This window comes from Arachis ipaensis, chromosome B4, assembly GCF_059453495.1.
Source record: "Arachis ipaensis isolate K30076 ecotype BB chromosome B4, ASM5945349v1, whole genome shotgun sequence".
Classification (NCBI taxonomy): Eukaryota; Viridiplantae; Streptophyta; class Magnoliopsida; order Fabales; family Fabaceae; genus Arachis; species Arachis ipaensis.
The window spans coordinates 5315237-5335141 of NC_142439.1; the positions used below are offsets into that span (position 1 = coordinate 5315237).

The 19905-nt window shown below is 31.0% G+C and overlaps 3 protein-coding genes across 3 annotated transcripts; all 3 read right to left on the bottom strand.

Annotated features, from left to right (window-relative positions):
* Positions 1 to 5909: 5909 nt before the first annotated feature.
* On the bottom strand, positions 5910 to 7890 carry LOC107638570 (small ribosomal subunit protein uS8z/uS8w). The gene is made up of 4 exons (XM_016341906.3): positions 7802 to 7890; positions 7107 to 7244; positions 6831 to 6991; positions 5910 to 6203 (listed from the first exon to the last, which is right to left on the bottom strand). Exons 2-4 carry the CDS (start codon positions 7237 to 7239, stop codon positions 6105 to 6107), a joined length of 393 nt encoding a protein of 130 aa, XP_016197392.1. The 5' UTR covers positions 7240 to 7244; positions 7802 to 7890; the 3' UTR covers positions 5910 to 6104.
* A 2253-nt stretch (positions 7891 to 10143) lies between these two features.
* Positions 10144 to 12634, bottom strand: LOC107638571 (endo-1,3;1,4-beta-D-glucanase). Its single transcript, XM_016341907.3, has 7 exons — positions 12272 to 12634; positions 12152 to 12173; positions 11810 to 11936; positions 10978 to 11068; positions 10719 to 10814; positions 10543 to 10643; positions 10144 to 10466 (listed from the first exon to the last, which is right to left on the bottom strand). Exons 1-7 carry the CDS (start codon positions 12420 to 12422, stop codon positions 10326 to 10328), a joined length of 729 nt encoding a protein of 242 aa, XP_016197393.1. The 5' UTR covers positions 12423 to 12634; the 3' UTR covers positions 10144 to 10325.
* Positions 12635 to 13711: 1077 nt separating this feature from the next.
* Positions 13712 to 15865, bottom strand: LOC107637526 (endo-1,3;1,4-beta-D-glucanase). Its single transcript, XM_016340935.3, has 7 exons — positions 15633 to 15865; positions 15428 to 15449; positions 14806 to 14929; positions 14616 to 14706; positions 14409 to 14498; positions 14217 to 14317; positions 13712 to 13969 (listed from the first exon to the last, which is right to left on the bottom strand). Exons 1-7 carry the CDS (start codon positions 15778 to 15780, stop codon positions 13829 to 13831), a joined length of 717 nt encoding a protein of 238 aa, XP_016196421.1. The 5' UTR covers positions 15781 to 15865; the 3' UTR covers positions 13712 to 13828.
* Between the last annotated feature and the right edge of the window lie 4040 nt (positions 15866 to 19905).

Genomic DNA, 19905 nt, shown 5'->3' on the forward strand with positions numbered 1-19905 from the left:
AAGATGAAGATTCATTGAAGATTTCAGCTGTTAAAACAAAAGAATTTAAATCAAAGCATGCTTCACAAGGCCATCTGAGTAAAGAAAAGAGAAAGATTTTGTTAGAGTATGATGGTTTAGTGGTGGGAGAGTCTGATTCCGGTGAAGATGACAATTACTTTTTGGGAGGATCTGATGCTATTGTGGGAAAAAAGGTCACACCAAGAGAAATTGTCCAAAAAGAAAAGGCTGAAGAAGTGGCAGCTGCTATAGCAGCTGCGGCTGCTGCTACTAAAGGCGGTAATTCCAACCCTGCTGTTCCTACCACTGCTGCTCCAGTTGTGAACCCTGCCCATGTTGTTTCACCTGCTAATGTACCATCTCAAGTTGGTGCACCTAATGACAATCCACCTCTAATTCAACACCAAGAAGTTCAGCATGAAGGTCAGGCTGAGGTTGAGCTTGGCATAAGCCAACCAATTATGTCTCAGAATGAAGACTCTCTACAGGTAATGGTATATTTTAAATTATTCCTTAAATTTAACCACTATGTCAATTTATTTTTTGTTCAAATTTTACTAACTTCCCACTTTTTATAGATGGAGACTAATGTAGTGTAACATAATGCAAGACCCCCAAAGCTTGCAACCAAAAGAATGGTGTCCTGACCATCTAGTACCCTACCACAAACTAATGTACCAGTTGATCCAATGCAAGGTGCATCTTCAGGGACAGCCACGCGACTAGCTAGTTTCATGAAATTTGTCCCAACTCTCGAATTCAAACCTCCGAGAAAAAAGAATTGAGTTGTTAATTATTATGTGTTTGGGAGCTTTATATGTAATAAGGCATTATACTTTTGGATTAGTTATCTTATTTCTCTAAGTTTGCATATCTCTAAATTGATGGCTTTTGGTTAGTTATACTTGGAATTGTTCCTTTTGGATAACTTTGTTTTGTTTGTGTGTTGCATCACACTAAACCTTTTAGTTGTGTTTGAATTCAATATTAATGTGAATGTTCTATTAATGAATTATAAAGGAATTGGATGATATTTCTTGTTTGAAATTGTTATATTTTATTTGTGTTGTTTAATTCATATTAACACAGGTGCAATTTTCATTCATTGAGACTTAATACAAAAATAGATACAACAATATACATTAATTTTTTTTTCAAAATATTCCTGTAATTTGAATCTAAACCATCAAATTTGGCTTTTTACCAAAAAAACATCAGGTCAATCTTCACCATTTCCATAATAGCATAGCAACTACAAGCAAAATTATTGCAACCAACAAAGTCACTACCAATTTCAAAGTCCTAACATCAAATTCCAAGCTTCCAATCTTCCAAACAAAGTTCATCCTCCATTCTTCATTATTTTCATTTTTCGGTACCACTCTGCCTCTTGCTTCTTCTTCTTTATGGAATTCATTAGTCCAAATAAACAACCCACATCACCTCTTACCAACACTCTGTAAACAGATTCAATGGAGATGGAGAAAGAATCAGATACTACAAATTTTAGAAAAAGTTAAGAATAATTTTGCACTTACATTGTAATTTAGACATCCAAAAAAAAGTCACCTTGGATTTGTATCTGTTTCTGACCATCTCATAATGGGTCTACACCTACACCCACACCACTCTGGAAATCGCTCTTCTCTGCTTCGAGTGGTTCTCCAACCTCCATTAGAGCGTTGGTTGCTGGAACTCCCAGCGGATTTACTGCTACTACCCAACATGAATTTCATAAACAGATCTCTCAAAAGAGGAGTAAGAATCAAAGAAGAAGCATCGGAGTTTCAAATAGAATTAGGGATTAGGGATTTAAATAGTTGTTAGGGACTAAATTGATGCAAAAGTTTCAAACGCCACGTAATATATCCGTTAGACGTCTAGCATGGCATTCTATTGTACACATTATCTTTCCAGTAATGACTATGTGACGGAAACCACCTTAGGGACTAACATGATTAAAATTTGAAAAGTTTAGGACTAAATTGAGGCAATTGAAACATCAAAAACTAAATTGAGACTCGAGTGTAACATCAGGGACCAAACTGAGTATTTTCTCTCTTAACTTACACTCTTTACTAAATCAATATCAATATCTCATATAATTCTTTTAATATAATATTGTGAAAAAAATGTATAATTAACACTAAAATTTTAAAAACATTTTATAAAAGTACTTGTATTTGAATAACTTGTGAAAAAGATAAAACTAAAATTAGTGTATTCAAAAATATTAAAAATTTTGAATTTATAAAAAAAAAAGAACAAACTCATGATGGGACTAATTTTGTGCAAGACATTCAATTTTAGGGACTAAAATGAGTAATTTGATGCAAAGTAAGGGACCAATTTGGTACATATGTAATGATGACATAGTGGATGACATGTAGACAAATAAAATTGTGACATGTGGCAAAATAGCATTGTGACACGTGGCATAACCATCCACGTCAGCATGCCACGTGTCGTTGACTGACACATCATCATACCATTACACGTGGCTAAACCATGAGGTGATATGTGTCACTAAAAGTCCACGTCAGCGCATCATTAACGGAAAATGTGTCAGAAATTAATATGGTACAATTTATTTCAATATAAGGGATGTATTTGGTGCAATTGGAATATTAGGGATAATTTTAGTGCACGGCGTCAATCTCAGGAACTACTTTGGTGATTTAGTCGAAGAGGATGATAGGTTGGTGAGAACTGTAAATACTGAGAAGAACATACTTCCGCTTGAAATAAGCTCAAGGATTTCTAGAAGGGTGTTTCGAGGGCTCATTGCTTTTGTCATGGGATCCATTACAACGATGGGACTTTAGGGATGACCGATGGCGCATTATTTACTTTGGGATTGTTATGGAATGAACAAATATCTACTAATATTATAATATCTACTAATATTTTTTTTTCTAATAAATACTTAAAGAATTTAATGAGTTACATCGGAAAATAGATGGAAGGCTGTTATGTCTGATAGAGAAAAATGTTGAAAATTGATCTGTGTATTAATTTTTTTGGAGACTAAAATGTCCACTATTAAAATTTTTAGAGACTAATTTGGGTAATTACTCCACCAAAAAATAAACTGTGAACTGATTTGTTTGCTAGAATAAAATTTTGGAGATATATTGTGTATTAATTTGCTTTCAGATGCATTATTCATAAATCTAACCTTGATTTTGTCTCATCATTACATCTTCCATTCTTTCGTAACTTCTACTATATCGAAAACGTTCTTCTTCCTTCAGACCGATTCGAATAGCTCTTTAAAATTTTCGCTACAAATTCGGAATACCCTAACGATCAACTGCTTTCTGATTTTACATTCTACACATCACCAACACTATATCCACTTCGGAGGTGTACCCACAACTACAATAATCAAAGTGACCCTTCCTATTGCCTTCTTTTAATTAACAATAATAGTCAGAAGTCAACCAAACCTACACCGAAATACTCCAAACTAGTCTTATTCAGCATTCATTCAGTAATTATAGCGTCAACCAGCGACGGACTCAGAAAAATTTAGATTTTGGGGCAAATATAACATACGAAAATAATAAAAAATGTTAACGTCAGTATATTTACATATTTGATTCTTGAACTATATTATTTAGTCAAGTTTCTAATAAATAAATAGAATCAACACATCTAAACTATATTTAAACTGTATTAACTTCAAAATTTTTTATCTCAATATTTTGCCGATACTGTATGAATTATACATTTATTATTAACACTACAGTGCCTATTCAGGCGTTATTTTTTAAATGATACAAAAATAATTTATAACGAGTATACCACAAAACAACTAGTTATTGCTAAGTAAAGTAATTTTTTTTTTGTCTTACACAACACACACTAACTTACACGCCCACCTCTATTATTACTTTATTAGTATGGTTCTATATTCTTCCATGAAGATTTGGATTCGGTGCAGCTCCAAGTGAGACAAACAAAGTTGCCATCTGACCCAAGTCTAGGCTGCAAGTAAGTTTTGAGTGTTGACCAAATTTTTTCTTCTTTCCAAATCTTATTCTAATCTATATTTTTTTGGGCACATATATATATATATATATATATATATATATATATATATATATTTTTTTTTTTTTTTTTATTTGGGTCATATATTCTTAAATTATTTATTCTTGCATTACGCTTTTAAGCTATCCTTTTAAACCATAATACCCCACGGCCCACCGTCGTCCAAGGCCTCCTATGAAATTCATTCTATCCAGACCCAATACCTGCAAAAGCATGTGCAGCTCCATCTTTCCAAACGGAGCCATCACCATTCCAGCATGAGCATGTCGGCTCCGTGGAAGCTTCTCCAGACACCGTTTTGCACTCCTCCTTACATTGCATATGGACATCTGTCATCACTGGGTTATTCTAATGAAAATATCTGTATTATAGCATCTGTACACTATAATTTTTCAACATAAAAATATAAAATTATGTTTAATAAATGAAACATAAATAAAAATATTATATAAAAAATATTAAATAAAAACACAATTTATTTTTTATTTTTATTATCATATCAAATTTTAATAATTATATTTTTTATTTTAAATTTTTTATAAAAAAATAATTTTTTATTATTTATTCTTTTATATTCAATTCACTATTAAATAAAATATAAAACATTAATTCTTATATCTCTATTTTTTATATTTTATTTTCTATATCTTCTTTTATTCTATTTTTCAAAATCAAATGCTACTAATGACCTTTTGATTGATCCAAGTGGCATAGAGTTCCGAAGTGATTGTCAATTGCATTTAGGTCTCTTCTCAAAATTCTCATGTTTTTGTTTATGCATGCTAGCTGCTATCAACTCAACCAAGTTTATCACTCAACCGTCTAACTCTGATCTTGAACTATTATTGTAATAAAGACACCATTAAAAGTGTGCCAATTTTTATTGACTTTTATTTCAGAGATTACAGGTTATTATCCATGCAAATATTTTATCATATTGTTATCACCTAGACTTATATATCCGTGACTAAATCACATTGCACTATTCATCCATATCTATCAATATATACACCATTCTTTATCCCAACTACATCTCCTGAAAATTTGACCAATAATGTTTTTTATAAATTTTATGAGGTGGTTGTATAATATTCCATTTGTTGCATTTTTTTTATACTATCAATTTATCAAAATTAAACTATTTAAATCATGCCAAACAAGATCCCTGTGATTTTAACTTTTTATAGAGCCATACACGCTTATGAAAGTTCCCACAGGCCACAAGACAGGATCATGATGCATAAATTCCGTTGCACTATTATTTTCCGCTTATGATGATGACTTCCATAAATTCCCAAACCTCTTTTCAGCCAAGCACTCAAGCTACCTTACCTGTCCCCTTTGCTTTCATGCTTCAGAAAAATGAAATGTCTTTAGTTCGAATTTCCAAAGTTGGAGAACAGATCTATCTCCATCTCTTAGTGAAGTCCACAATTTTGGAAAAGGAAGAAAAAATGTGGTGTTGTTTGATGATGTTGCTTCAAAGTCCAAACCACAATGTTGGAACCACATGTACCTCAAAACACAATTGATCACGTATACGTCGTGACTGAACATGTGACATTTCTTTATTATCATTTTCCTCTTAATAAATAAGAAACAATTATTTTCTTTACCTCCATTTGACCATTTCTGTTCATGAGTTTGTCTCAGATTATTTGAAATCTTAAAAATCTTGCACCTTGCACGTTATATTCTCAGAATTGAACAAATATTGGAGCTCAAATCAATGGCCATTTATTTTTAGAAAAAAAATACAGAAATTGTGTATTAATATTAATCATGTAATATGGTAATGAAGTACACTCCTTTTAACACATCATTCAGAAATATATCTTGGCAGATATTCCAGGTAATAAGCCTTAATAATATAATAAAATCTGATTAAATAAAGCAGCAAAATTGTTTTCTGTTTAAACAAAACCAAAAGCACATAAGAAAAATAGCTCCTGCTATGATATACTTGGCATTAACACAGGACTAGCATATCTTCCATTTAGCATGTGAGTCTTAAAAACTGAAATAAGTGCAATTTGCAAAAATAAACTAGCCTAGTAAAAGAAACCCAGCACTTTACCACCAGCATTCTTTCTCCTTGCCTCTTCATGATCCATGATGCCGGCAGAGGTAGTCAACACAATGTACCCAAACTGCAACATTTTTGTAAACAACAGACGGTTAGGAGCAACAATACAAAACACGTTATCAAAGTATATCTAGGGAAATTTTTAATTAGTTGACATAAGCATTTTACGACAAAATTGTATTACATCGCAAAACTATAAAGGGATAAGTATCTCAAGCTAGAGGCTTTCATCGCTATGGAAAAAGAAAATTGGTTTTGTCCATATACCTATATTCAAGGTTCATCCTAAGTAACCAACTTAAGGGTAGTGAATAAAGATTTACAAATATGGGATGATTTCTAAAGTGCCAATGCTTCATCTGTATAATGTATGTATATTAAGCAACATTTTGAACAAAAAATATTCACAATCACAATAATGCAAAATTGAACTCAATAGTTGTGAATATTTTTCACAAATTAACTTCTAAAACTTTCATGAATCTAACCCAAAATACTTAAGTTGTTAGGTGAAAACACATGATTGTCTTATCTCATAGTGAATTTAAATTTTGTAAAACAGAAGCAACTTGGATCCAACTCTACAAGTCTTAAAGGCTCTAATTTCATCTCACATGTTTTGTTAACAATACCAAAGGACAGCAAGATGTCAAGTAAACAAAAACAGATTAAACAAAGCTCAAAAGCGGACCTGTCTTGAAGGGAGCAGCCTAGCAGTCCAGCTTTCAATCTCTTTGACACCAACATCAAAACGGGGACTGATAACCCCACATTTGTTCAGTCTTCCATTCAATTCAACCACAATTTTTCCAGCCCTGTGGTCATCAACATACTCAAACTCGCCAATGTACCCTAGCAGGCATAAAAGTATAACAAATCAAGATAAAAAATAAAATAAAACAAACTTAAGAATCCAATAGTGGTCAGTAAGAGGTAAAGTAAGGAGGTAAAGAAGATTGGGAAATACCATGCTTCTGCATCACCAAAAGGAACTTAATAATCACTTTTGATGATGGCCTAATCATGACCTGGCGCTTCCCTCGCTTCTCGGCATTGTACATGCTCTTGAGAGCATCATTCAAGACACTAACCCTCACCATTGTCGCTGTTAACAATTTCATAAAAAAAATTAACCATATTGACACAAACCAAGGTTGTGCAGACCAAAAGCCAAATTTAAAATTGAAAAAAGAAAGCAACATTCACAGGAAAAGGTTTGAAATTGCACAGTCCAATATTACATAACAATCTAAGTCTGTAAGTTCCATCTTAATGGTAACTAATCCCTTATCACAAGATATGTCACACTAGCTCTTTAATCAGCTCAGTAAGACTATAAGCATCATAAATCACGAAACCAAACATGTATATGTATCAACATGATTATTATATAACAAATTTTTAAAAAAAAATAGAGAGCTAAGATTCAAATCAAAGGCGGGGTTTTTATAATAGCGTATCCTCAAATCAGCTAAATGCAACATAAAAAACAACACGCAAAGAGTGACAAAAACAATCGAACGCCATAAATGGCTTCTACGTCCTTCTTAGCATCATAGGCTATAAAATAACAAGTGAAATTAAATTAATATAAGAAAACGTAGAACGAGATTCAATACTTGTAAGCATAACACGGATCATGAAGAGGAAGAGAGATCTTACCAAGGCAAAACTGAAACCTCAGAAACGGCGCCGGGTGCAGAAGAAGGAAACGAAAATTAGGAGAGTCGGAGTATAAAAACGAGCATGGGACTCTGCGTAGGGTTTTTAAGAAGCATCACACGTTTTGGGCCTTCTTGGGCTTCAACCCTAATGGGCCTTTCTGTTATTTTATTTTTATTTTAAAATTCAAATATTTTTTAATTTATTCCAAATTTTGTTTTTATTTCTAAATGGAAAGATGAAATAAATACATCTGTTCGTTTATTTTTAAAATTAAAATTCTTTTTCCCGAAAAGCCTTATTCTTTTTTTTTTTTTGGTGACTAGAATAATTAAACCAAATTTTTTTTTTATTTTTTATTTTTATTTTTTTTACCAAAGATAGGAGACTCGAACCCGCAACCTCTTAATTGAGTATGGGGAGACTATGCCATTTGAGCGCCTTATTCTTTTATTTGACAATATGGGTGAATCTTAGTTTTTATTTAACAATTTTATATATTATTTTTTAATATTCGAGTAATGTCTTTCAAAAAAATTTAATCACAAATTCACAATTATAGATGAAAAACTAGGGGTGTGCATGGGCCGGGTGAAACCGGGTTTGATGTGACCCATACCCGGTCCGAAATATATACCGGGTCTATTTGTTAGACCCGAACCCGACCCTAGACCCGATGAAACCTATACACTTTCGGGCCACGATTATACCGGATAAAAACCGGGTGAAAACCGGGCCGTTAACATTATATTACCTTGATACCTTCTTGTAAGTTAGCATGTAAAAATATCCAAATTTCCAAGACTCCAACCATTATTTGACATGGTAAAATTCACTTAGAAAAATATAATAAGAAGTAACTCTTCTCTAAAATTAAAGTATAACCATAATCAATACTAATATTGCCTAATAACACCAAATATTTAAATCAATACAAATAACACAAAATTATGCATTAGTCTAAAGTCTTATGCATTTTAAGCATAAAACATTAACTTATAGTCTTATATATAATGACTAATAACACAAATATTAAGGTTTACAATACTTAAATTTCACATAATAATAGCCATCATCCATCACTAATAACACAAAATATTAATTGTGTATGATGACCGGGCCACCGGGCTGATTTCGGGTGACCCGAGCTATGGCCCGGACCCGACCCGAAATAATGACCGGGTCTACTTTTGAGACCCATACCCGGCCCTAGACCCGATGAAATCACATCAAATTAGCCCCTAAATTATTCGGGACCGGGCCGGGTCTTCGGGTCGGGCCGGGCCATGCACACCCCTATGAAAAACTATAACATATCAACCGAAAAGACACTACATGAATAAAATACTAGGTCCTTTTATAAAAATATAATTATGAGGATTATTTCTTTGTGCTTGTAAAATTATCAATTTATGTTGCATGCTATAAGAGAGGCAAAATAAAAATAGAGTAAAATATTATTTTTATCCGTTTGGGATAAGTTTTAAAATTGTCCCAAACGTGTCCTTTTATAAAAATATAATTATGAGGATTATTTCTTTGTGCTTGTAAAATTATCAATTTATGTTGCATGCTATAAGAGAGGCAAAATAAAAATAGAGTAAAATATTATTTTTATCCGTTTGGGATAAGTTTTAAAATTGTCCCAAACGTTTTAAAATTGACTCAATGTTGTCCTACCGTTAGGGATCCGTTAACAGAATTGACGGTGGGACAAAATTGAGATGATTTTGAAACGTTAGGGACTTAATTAGGACGAAACGTTTGGGACAAAAACGATACATAGAAATAAATTTTTATTTTATTCTTCAATAATATCAATTTTTTACTATACATAGTATTTAATTATTTTTTAATCACATCTAAGTAAATTACACTTAAAATTGATATTATTGAAAGATAAAATTAAATTAAAATTTATTTTTATGCATCGTTATTGTCCCTAACGTTTTCGGCCTAGTTAAGTCCCTAACGTTTTAAAATCGTCTCAATTGTGTCCAGCTGTCAATTATGTTAACGGATCCCTAACGGTAAGACAACATTGAGTCAATTTTGAAACGTTAGGGACTTAAATAGGACGATTGAAACGTTAGGGACAACTTTGAAACTTACCCCAAACGTTGGGGACAAAAACCATACTTTACTCATAAAAATATTATGTACACATTAAATATTCGTCATCAAATTAATTTTATATATATATATATTATTTTAAATATTTTTAATATATATTTTATACTTTAAATTTTTAAAATATATTCTATATATATAACTAATTTGATATACACTTAGTTTAGTTGAAAAAAAAATTTGTTGCATGCATCCATGCCCAAAAACAATGGTTTGGTAGCAAACATTCTTCTGTTGAAAATTATTTTGTTCAAGAAATTACATATACAATAGTAACATATTATAAAGCTAATCCCACAGCATTATTCTTTATTCTAATGATTGATCACCACTCTAAGTAGAAAAAATCCAAGACTCTCTCCTCAATCCCAATTGATTTCTTGTTTTAATATCTTCACTTGACATGGTGGATAAACCAATTCAACATGTCATGGTGTGCCTCTTCAGCACTCTTCACAGCTCCTTCATCATCAACTTTGTACTTCACTGTCCATCCATGAGACACACCCGGGTATATCTTCACAAAGCTCTCTAACTGTTTAATCAATATTCACACAATTCATTTTCTCATTGAGAGAGAGTTTTCTAAGAAATTAAATTAAAATTCTCACCTCTGGTTTTGCAGACAACATCTCACCAATTTGCTTTGCTTTCTCTGGTGTATAACAATTGTCATTTTCAGCCATCAATAGAGCTACAGGAACCTTGATCTCTGAAAATGAATGAAGAAGTTTGTCACCATGAATATTTGTTTAAGATAGAAATAATATAATTAAGTTTAGTTTACCACTGTATTCATCATCTGGGATTGGACCAGGATGCAAAATAACTGCAGCCTGCATGTCAATGTCACTGGAATTTGCCAATTTCACAACCACCACCCCTGTAACAAATTAAAGCTATAGTTATACTCTATTCCAAAATCCAAATCCCTTCTTATTAAGTCTTAATTTTTCCTATTTTTAAAGTTTTTAACTCAAGATCTCTTGTTAAGAGACTAACAAAGTATTTATTGTGTTAATTGATAAAGAGTGAAAATGTGTCACCTCCCCAGCAGAAGCCTGCAGCTCCTATGGCTGTAACACCTTTACTCTTTAGAGCAGAAAATAAAGGTTTGGCATCCTCACATCCCTTATCCTATGAGGAAAAGATAGTAAGATTGAATATTTTCATAAGCAAGTTGTAATAGTTAAACATTATATATCAAGTGACAGATTTATATATATAGAATCATTCGTATAGCTTTTTCAATCAATTTAAACTTTTGAGCTAAGTAGTATTATAACATGATATCAGAACTTTTATAATTTAAAACTCTAGAGTTCGATACAAATGAGAAAAACAACGAGTTAAATCTCAATTTGCCCCCTAAAATTTGGTCTAATGCTCAGAATGATTCCCAAAATTTCGTTGGCCCAATTAGAACCCCCAAATTTATAATTGTGGCTCCAGTGTGCCCCTGCTATCATCTCCGTCACGGGAATACTGATTTAGCGCAATTGCGTGACATGGTGGACACCACTTAAACCACGACGCATTGGTTTCACGCCCAAACTCTTTGGAAACCACGTAGTGTAAGGGTTTTCTTGATGTTTGGCAACTTATGATCGTCGTAGTGGAAAGAACGACGTGGTTTCCAAAGGGTTTGCGCGCAAAACCAATGCGTCGTGGTTTAAGTGGTGTCCACCGTGTCATGCAATTGCATCAAATCAGGATTCTAGTAACGGAGATGATCGCAAGGCCAAGTTGGAGCCACAATTGCAAATTTAGGGATTTTGGGGCTAACGAAATTTGGGGGGGGGGAGGGGGGTCATTCTGGGGGCAAATTGAGATTTAACTCGAAAAACAACATTGCACGCGTGTGAGTAGGAGACTAACCGTCCCATGAGCTCGTAGCCATGCAGCTCGGTCGAACTGAGGATTTTCAAGATCAAAGTAGTCTCCATACAGAAGATCAGGAACAACCACCAAGAATCCGGCTGCTGCCATTTTGTCGGCGAGTTTCCTTTATCAGTGAAAGAATGTCAAACTCAAAGCTAATTGCAACTAGTTAGTTCCATAAGAAGCATGCAAATTTGATAAAGGCCAAACCATAAAAGCTAAGATCCTTGTTGGACAAAACTTGTTCATTCCTTGCAACTAAGTTAGAAGCTTACAATTCTATTCTTTAGTCATCTGCTTGATCAAATAAAAATCATGGTACTGAAAACTTTCAATTACCTTAGATTTGGTGCTTCATATCCTGAAACAATTTCATATATATGTAAATAATGACACACTTGACAATTAGTCTAAACTAGAAAACAAGTTAAAAGGATAAGAAATTGAAGATGTTATTACCAAATACATCAGAGATTAGTATAAGTGCCAACTTGGAATCATGGGGACCAGTGACATAGGATTTAACACCACCAAGTTCTTGGATATTCCCTGAGCCATGGACACCTGAGTTCAGGTTTGGTGGATTCTCAAAACACTGAGGACTTGACATCTCTACTTTAAACTATGCTAAACAATTAATGATGAGGCTAATTAATGGAACAGGGAATGAGAGGCACTATATAAAAGCCATTTCTATACAGTAAGATTTTTCTTAACTAAACAAGAGCGTCACTGAATACGTCATTGCTTTGTTCATTTCTATATAGTCAGATTTCTCTTATATTAATGAGTGCTGGAAAAGAAACAAAAATTGAAAGAGGTGTACCACTTATCTGATATTGAAAAATAGATATAAGATATATTTCGTAATTAAATTTAGAGAGATTACATAACCAAAATCACAATAATTAAGAAACTATAAATATTAAATAAGTTTTTTAGTATTATATATAAAATTCATGATTATAAAACCTTTTTTTTTTATCTCTGTAAAACTTAAAATAGGAATATCTGTTGCTTCTATCCCTAATATTTTAGTTTTATCCTTTCAGAAAACAAATTCCAAATAACAAACAAATAGCTAATCAAGATTGTTTATCTTCAATTCTTTAGGGAAAATGTTTTGTGTATAGGTTGTAAAGGATACAACATTTATTGAGCAATATGTTACATGTACCTTGGTGTCCTTCATGGATTGAGTGAAAAAGCAATTGCTAAAGACTTGAAATATTATTATTTTCTACCAAATTTTTTTCTTCCCGGTATAAAAGAAAAATATAAAACTGCAATTTAGTTATGTGAAACTGAAAGGAATTAATCAACATAATAGGGACTTTGATCCCTTATTAGAAGGATCGAGTGCTTGTTTGGACGTCATTAAGTTGATAAAAAAAGGATATTTTTTCAATGAAAAAATATATTTTTTATATTTTTTAGCGTGTTTGGTAAATTTCTAGTAGTAAAAATAAAAACACTAGAAAAATAAAAAAAAAAACATCGATTTTGAGAAGCTACAATTTACATATTTTTTAAAAGATCTTTTTCTTTAAAAAAAGATGTTTTTCACGTAATAAATAAATAAAAAAGTACTTTTATATAGTTATACCTAAACATAATTGATAGATAAAAAGATATTTTTGTATGAGTTATCCAAACATAAAATTACTCTTACTTTTCTATAAGATTTTTTGAAAAAAGATAACTTAAAAAAAGATTTTTTCTTAGAAACTCACCCAAACAAGCTCAGAATATTGATTTGATCTAGTTTATAAAGGCTAAATTTAGGTTTTTTTTTGTGTGTATATAGTTTTAATTTATCTAAAGATCCTTATAATTTTGTTAAACTTTTAATTGAGTGATCTCCCATCATTAGAACAAGAATTTTCAATCAAATCTTGATGGAATATAAGCAAATAAGAATGGAACTCATGAAACTATAAAGGGTTTCTAACAACATTACTGGTAAGTAATAACAAAGATTTAGTTATATATATCTACCGCTGGTTACAATAAACTTCAGTTGATATACTTAGTAAACCAATCCAACATTTCTTGATGAGCCTCTTCAGCACTCCTTACTGCTGATTCATCTTCAACATTGTATTTCAGAGTCCATCCATGAGCAACTCCCGGGTATATCTTCACATAGCTCTCAAACTATAAAAAATTATAAACAATGAATAACTTTTGGTCATCCATACTTCTGCTAATCAATATTGTAGCCAGAATATCCATGTAAAGTGAGAAAATGGTAATCTACTAAGCAAACAAAATGCTTCATTGTCCTTTGAAGCTTTTTGTTGAGTGAAGTTCTTAACACTAAATGGTTGAACATCTAGGGGATTTTGTTATATAGCTTATTTTGTTAGAAAATCACATTTTTGGCTGAAAGATCAGTTATCACCTCTGGTTTTGAAGCCAGCTTCTCTCCAAGTTGCTTCAACTGTTCTGGTGGTAAAAATTGGTCAACTTCTGCTCCTAATAAAGCAATAGGGACCTTTACCTCTGAGAAAAAGAAAACATATTATAATTTAGAATGGTCACCATGATATATCTTTTCCTTCTACGAATTGGAATGACAGAAACAACAGTCTACCATTAATATCATCATGTGTAATTCGAGCTGGATGCAATGCAACTGCAGCTTGAATGTTACCAGAACCAGCTAATCTTGTAACCACACCCCCTGGAACAAAATTGAAACATTCAATTATTCAACGCGATCTATATAATGGTTACTTTCGAAAATTTCTTTGAAAGAGATAAGAGATCTTAATGCTTTCTGGTAAGTTAGATGACTTACCGCCCCAGCAGAAACCGGCAGCACCTATGGCGGTAACACCTCTGCTCTTTAGAGCAGCAATAATAGGTTTGGTGTCTTCACATCCCTTAGCCTAAAATTACAAACATGTCAAAAGCATGGTCAGAAAATTCAACTTTTGGATTTTGCTTTACATAATAAACATGTTCTAATGGCAAAAGTTACAACTAACCTCTCCATGTTTCTTCAACCATCCTTCTCTATCAAATTGAGGATCATAACTAAAGTAGTCACCATACAGAAGATCAGGAACTACAACCAAGAATCCAGCTGCTGCTACCTTGTCTGCTAGTTCCCTTTGCAATGAGAAAATGTCAAATCTAAATCGGTATATAGAATTATAAAACCAAGACTCAAAGCATACTTGACTAATAAGATTATCATTTGCCGCCAATACTCAAGCTGAAAATTAAAGGAGAATACTACAAACTAGTCTATTTAGTTGAACAAGTTCAGCAAGGAGATACATTTCTAAATTCACAGACTCAAAAGTATATGTACATTTTACTACCTGATATTATTATATTAATCATTCCCAAATACTCCTTGTAATCAATTGAACTTTTAAAAGAACTTGTAAGCTTTTACTGCTAAAATTCCCCAATCTAGTTCCTTCCTATAATTTCCTTTTATTATTACAACCCATTTCCTTTATATTATTTTCATAAAGATCATTAGTCACAATCTGCAATTATGTTCTAGAGATTATGTTTAGCCACTTAATCCAGAACAATTTCCAAACAACAAAATGAGGAAATGTGAAATACTGAAACAGAATACAAGATTTCACCCACCTTAAACTAGGTAACTCAAACCCTGCAAAAATAATTGAAAGAACAAAAGCATCAGAATCTCCACCATAATTAATCTTGAAGCAAAAACTATTACCGACCAGTAATTAAACATGATCATGAGTTTAAATTGTGAGCAATATAATCAATCAATCAAAATTAACATGAAAATCCATAATAATTGAAGATGATGGGGATTGTGGATTACCGATTACAGTGGAAACAAAAATGAGAGCACGTTTAGAGTGATCGGATCCAGTGATGTAGCATCTTACCCCTCCCAGTTCTTGCAAACTTCCAACTCTCGAGATCAGGCTTGTGATTTTAGGATTCTCAAGACACACTGATTCCGCCATGGCTTTTTCTCATGAAACGGTTATCTTACGTTTATTATATCACACAGTCAACGTCAACGTCAACGTCAACGTCAATATCCTATCAAAATGTCAAAATTTGACCAAAAATAGAATGTAAATATAGTTGTTTATTTACATTTTTTTTAAAAAAATTGATTATCAACAGATAAAATATTTTATACCTTGACCAAAACAATCCAATTATATTGGAGTTAGAACGCGTTTTTTTATTTCGTTGAACGAACGGTTTTTTTTTTGGGATGCACAATGTAGAACTAAAACCAAAGCCCAAACTGAAGTTAAACGAAGGCCCGTATACCCAAAAAGTAAGGCGAAGATTGAAGAAACCATATCTGTCAAAAAAAAAAATACTAAAGAAGCTATTGGGCAACTAAAAAGAGTGATTCCCAAAACCCACAAAAGAAAAGTGATTCCCTAGTCCTAGAGACCTAGACTAATACTTAATTCCCTTTAATAATCACTTCTCCGGTTTGCCAATTTTGACTAATCTAGTAAGTAGTTTATTAGTTTATTTAAATAAATATCATGTAATCCAAATTTTACCTCCTTTTAAATAGAGCTATGATTTACGCTAAAATTTACTCCATTTTTTTTAAATAAAAGAGTCCAATAAAATAAAGTGAAGCAATAAAAGAACAAATAAAAATTTAAACAACAAAAACAAAAAATTATGAAGATTTTAGAAAAAGACCAAGTAAAAAAATAAAAAAATACCACATCCAACTCAAAACCTTAAAGTATCAAATTATTTATCTTATAAACATTTTTTTTTAAATATGAGATTAATTTCTATATTCCTCACACTTGCTATTTAACAATATATATATATATAAAAATTAAAATGGACAAGTAGTAGTAATAAGAAGAAGAAGAAGAATGTTATTTTATTCCTTGCCAAGTGACAAATAAATGGCGAACAAGAAACTGAAGCAAGACGATGTGTTGCTAGATGACAGAACCAAGAGCCATGCTTTGAGGCTTGGTTACGTGTCTTAACAGAAAAAATATCACCTAACAACGGGTCATGATCATAATCCTAAAGAAAAAGTCTAAGAACCAGCAACTTTGTTAAATTCTGACCAGCATGTAACCAGCAAAAAAAAGTGAGCTATTGGATGAAATTTCACACCAATCTCACACCATTAAAATCATTATTAATGACTATTTAATGGATACAAATCACAAAAGTTACTGCCCCCTAATAATCCTAAATTTAACAAGGACCCTCTCAATGATTTTTTATGTTAAACCAAAACCTCATTGGTGTTTAATTATTGACTATGTTAGTATTATATATCAAGTGCTCAATATTTAAAAAACGATGAACGTAACTATATATCATCCTTCATAGCTTAACCTTAATGTTTCCCAAATAATGTGTATTAATTAATAGCTTTCTATCAAACAATATCGTCAGTATGAAACTCTGAATGTCACACACCATGTCTATACGCCCTTATTTAATTACATAAATTTCATCATATATAGTGTGTCTGTGTCATGGCTTAAGATTATTTGCTTCACATTTTAAATATATTGGCGGCGGCTTCTTCTTATTCTTCCGCAATTATTCTTGCTTGCCTTTGCCGTCTTAGTTTGGTAGCAAGGCACTATCCTTTGAAAAGTAATGTATGTTTGGATCTAATTAATTATAATTAAGCATGGTCCTCTAAAAAAATAGTTAGTTATTTATGTAAAAATATTTTTATATGTGAATAAGATAATTAAATGTAAATAAGTATTATATTAAATAATTTAGTCAAATATGTTAAAGTAATCACATTTAAAAAATATTTTTTAGATTAGAAATCGAATTTTAGTATTTAAATTTAGAGTAAAATCTCTTTTTGGTCCCTAACCATTTATAAAAGGGATTTGGCGTCCTTTGACTATTAGAAAATAACAAGTTCTTATTCATTCTTTTCGTGTAATCGAAAGGATCCTCTTGTCGATTTTTCGATAAAAAGTAACCGAAAGAGCCTAATGATCAGAGGACGCTAGAAAAACCTTTTGGTCCCACAAAAAAAATGGATAAAGACCGCGTTGTTATTTTCTAATGATCAGAGAACGTTAGGTCCTTTTCATAAATGATTAGGGACAATGAAAGAGTTTTACTCTTAAATTTATTTTATTTTTTCATAATAAGGTTAATTAATTAGCATTGAACTAGGAATCACTCAGGCCAAGATAATTAGATTATGGCTGGCCCATATGTTCTTTTTTTGTATTCATGATTCCTCCTTGTCTATATTGAATCCTAATTAACCTTTTTACCTTCAAATCAGATCATCACAGCTGTGTAATGTTCATATGGTGTAAGTTTGTTAAGGATGGAAATGACTTATGCCACGAAACTTATATCTTAATAAATTTATATGAGGAGTGTTAGGGGACAATAACTTTTGTGATTTATAACCATTAAATAATCATCAATAATGATTTTAATTGTATAAAATTTGTGTGAGATTTTATTCAATAATTCACTTTTTTTTTGCTGGTTACATGCTGGTCAGAATTTAATAAAATTGCTGACCTCTAGACTTTTTCAATTTATATATATGAGGTTATGGTTCATTGATTATTTACCAGAATTGAAAACCATAGGTTAACCATGGTACATGTTGAAGCACTCTCTTTTATGTTTAGTATTTACTTTTTAATTAATTCTCAAACAAGTATATTTGTCTGGTCTCACTTCTAATTTTCAATTACTATTTACTCAAATTCATTACTTATCAATTTTGTTATGTTATCAACATCATTTTTGTTAATTAATTTTTATTTATAATTGTGTTTAATAGAAATATTTTTGTAGATGTATCTAATAAAAATATTTTTTTTATGACTATGTTTAATAGAAGTATCTTTATAGATATATTTTTTGAATGTGTCTCTTTATATATGTGTTTAAAATATAATAATTAAATATTATTGACAATAAATTAACAGATAATATATTGGTACCTTATATTTTTTCATTACGTAAAAGCACGTGAAAGTAACTAAATTTCAAAACATAATTTGATGAGTAAATATTAAAAGATTTTTGTGACTTAAATTTTTTACCATTAAACTCTAGAGGAGAAGTTAAGAAAAGTTTTCTTTTTCTTGATCAAGAATATTTTCTTGGTGGGGTATAGTCGATAGTTGATATTTTATAAATATCAGAATAAATCTTAAATCTTAATTTCTTGAAAATTTTAATATGTCTTAATTCTCTATATTTTTATTAAAATATAGCTAATAATTTAATACAAAAATAATATTTATTATTTATTATCTAAAAATATATTCTAATATCATTTGATAAATTTATCAACACATACATTTTTTCGTTAAATGATATAATAACATTAAATATTACATACCAAAATAAAATTATTTTCCATTAATGTATGCTAAATATTTTAGCCGAATTATTTTTTTAACGAGACAAATTAAATATTCTTGAAAAAAAAAATTGTTTTCTGTGAAATATTTAAATGATATTTTTCTTCTTTTTATTTATAATATATATTTTTCTTTTTTTATAAGATTAAAAGAACATATTTTTAATCTATTTAACCAAAATACTTTTCGATAATTATTTTTTATTTGTTTGGATATATAGGTGCTGAATCACAAAGTCTTTTGCCCCTACATAGTTTTCCAAAAGGCTAATTTAGCTTCTAACTGATCAAGCCACTATTCTACCTACCAAATATAACTCTCTCAAGTCAATATAACCAGCGAATTATTGGTGCGATGCACAGGTATGGTAAATTTAATAAAAACCATTCATTATGAAGGTGTTTTTATGTTAATAACATATGTATGAATGTTTTATAATAATTTATATTGTTTGATGAGATTGATCACAATTTTAAAATTTTGATATTTATCCTGTAATTTTAATTTTTATTGACAGCTTTAATATTCTTTAACAAGTTGAAAGATAAAGTTATTGTTTAAAATAAAAAATAATAATAAAAAATATATAATCAAACTACTTTGATGATAGTCACCAAAAAAAACTACTTTGATGATAGTGCTACAAAAGTTGATTTAGTGTGGTAAAACAAATTAAAGGAGGACAATATTTATAATGTGAACAATATTTATAAT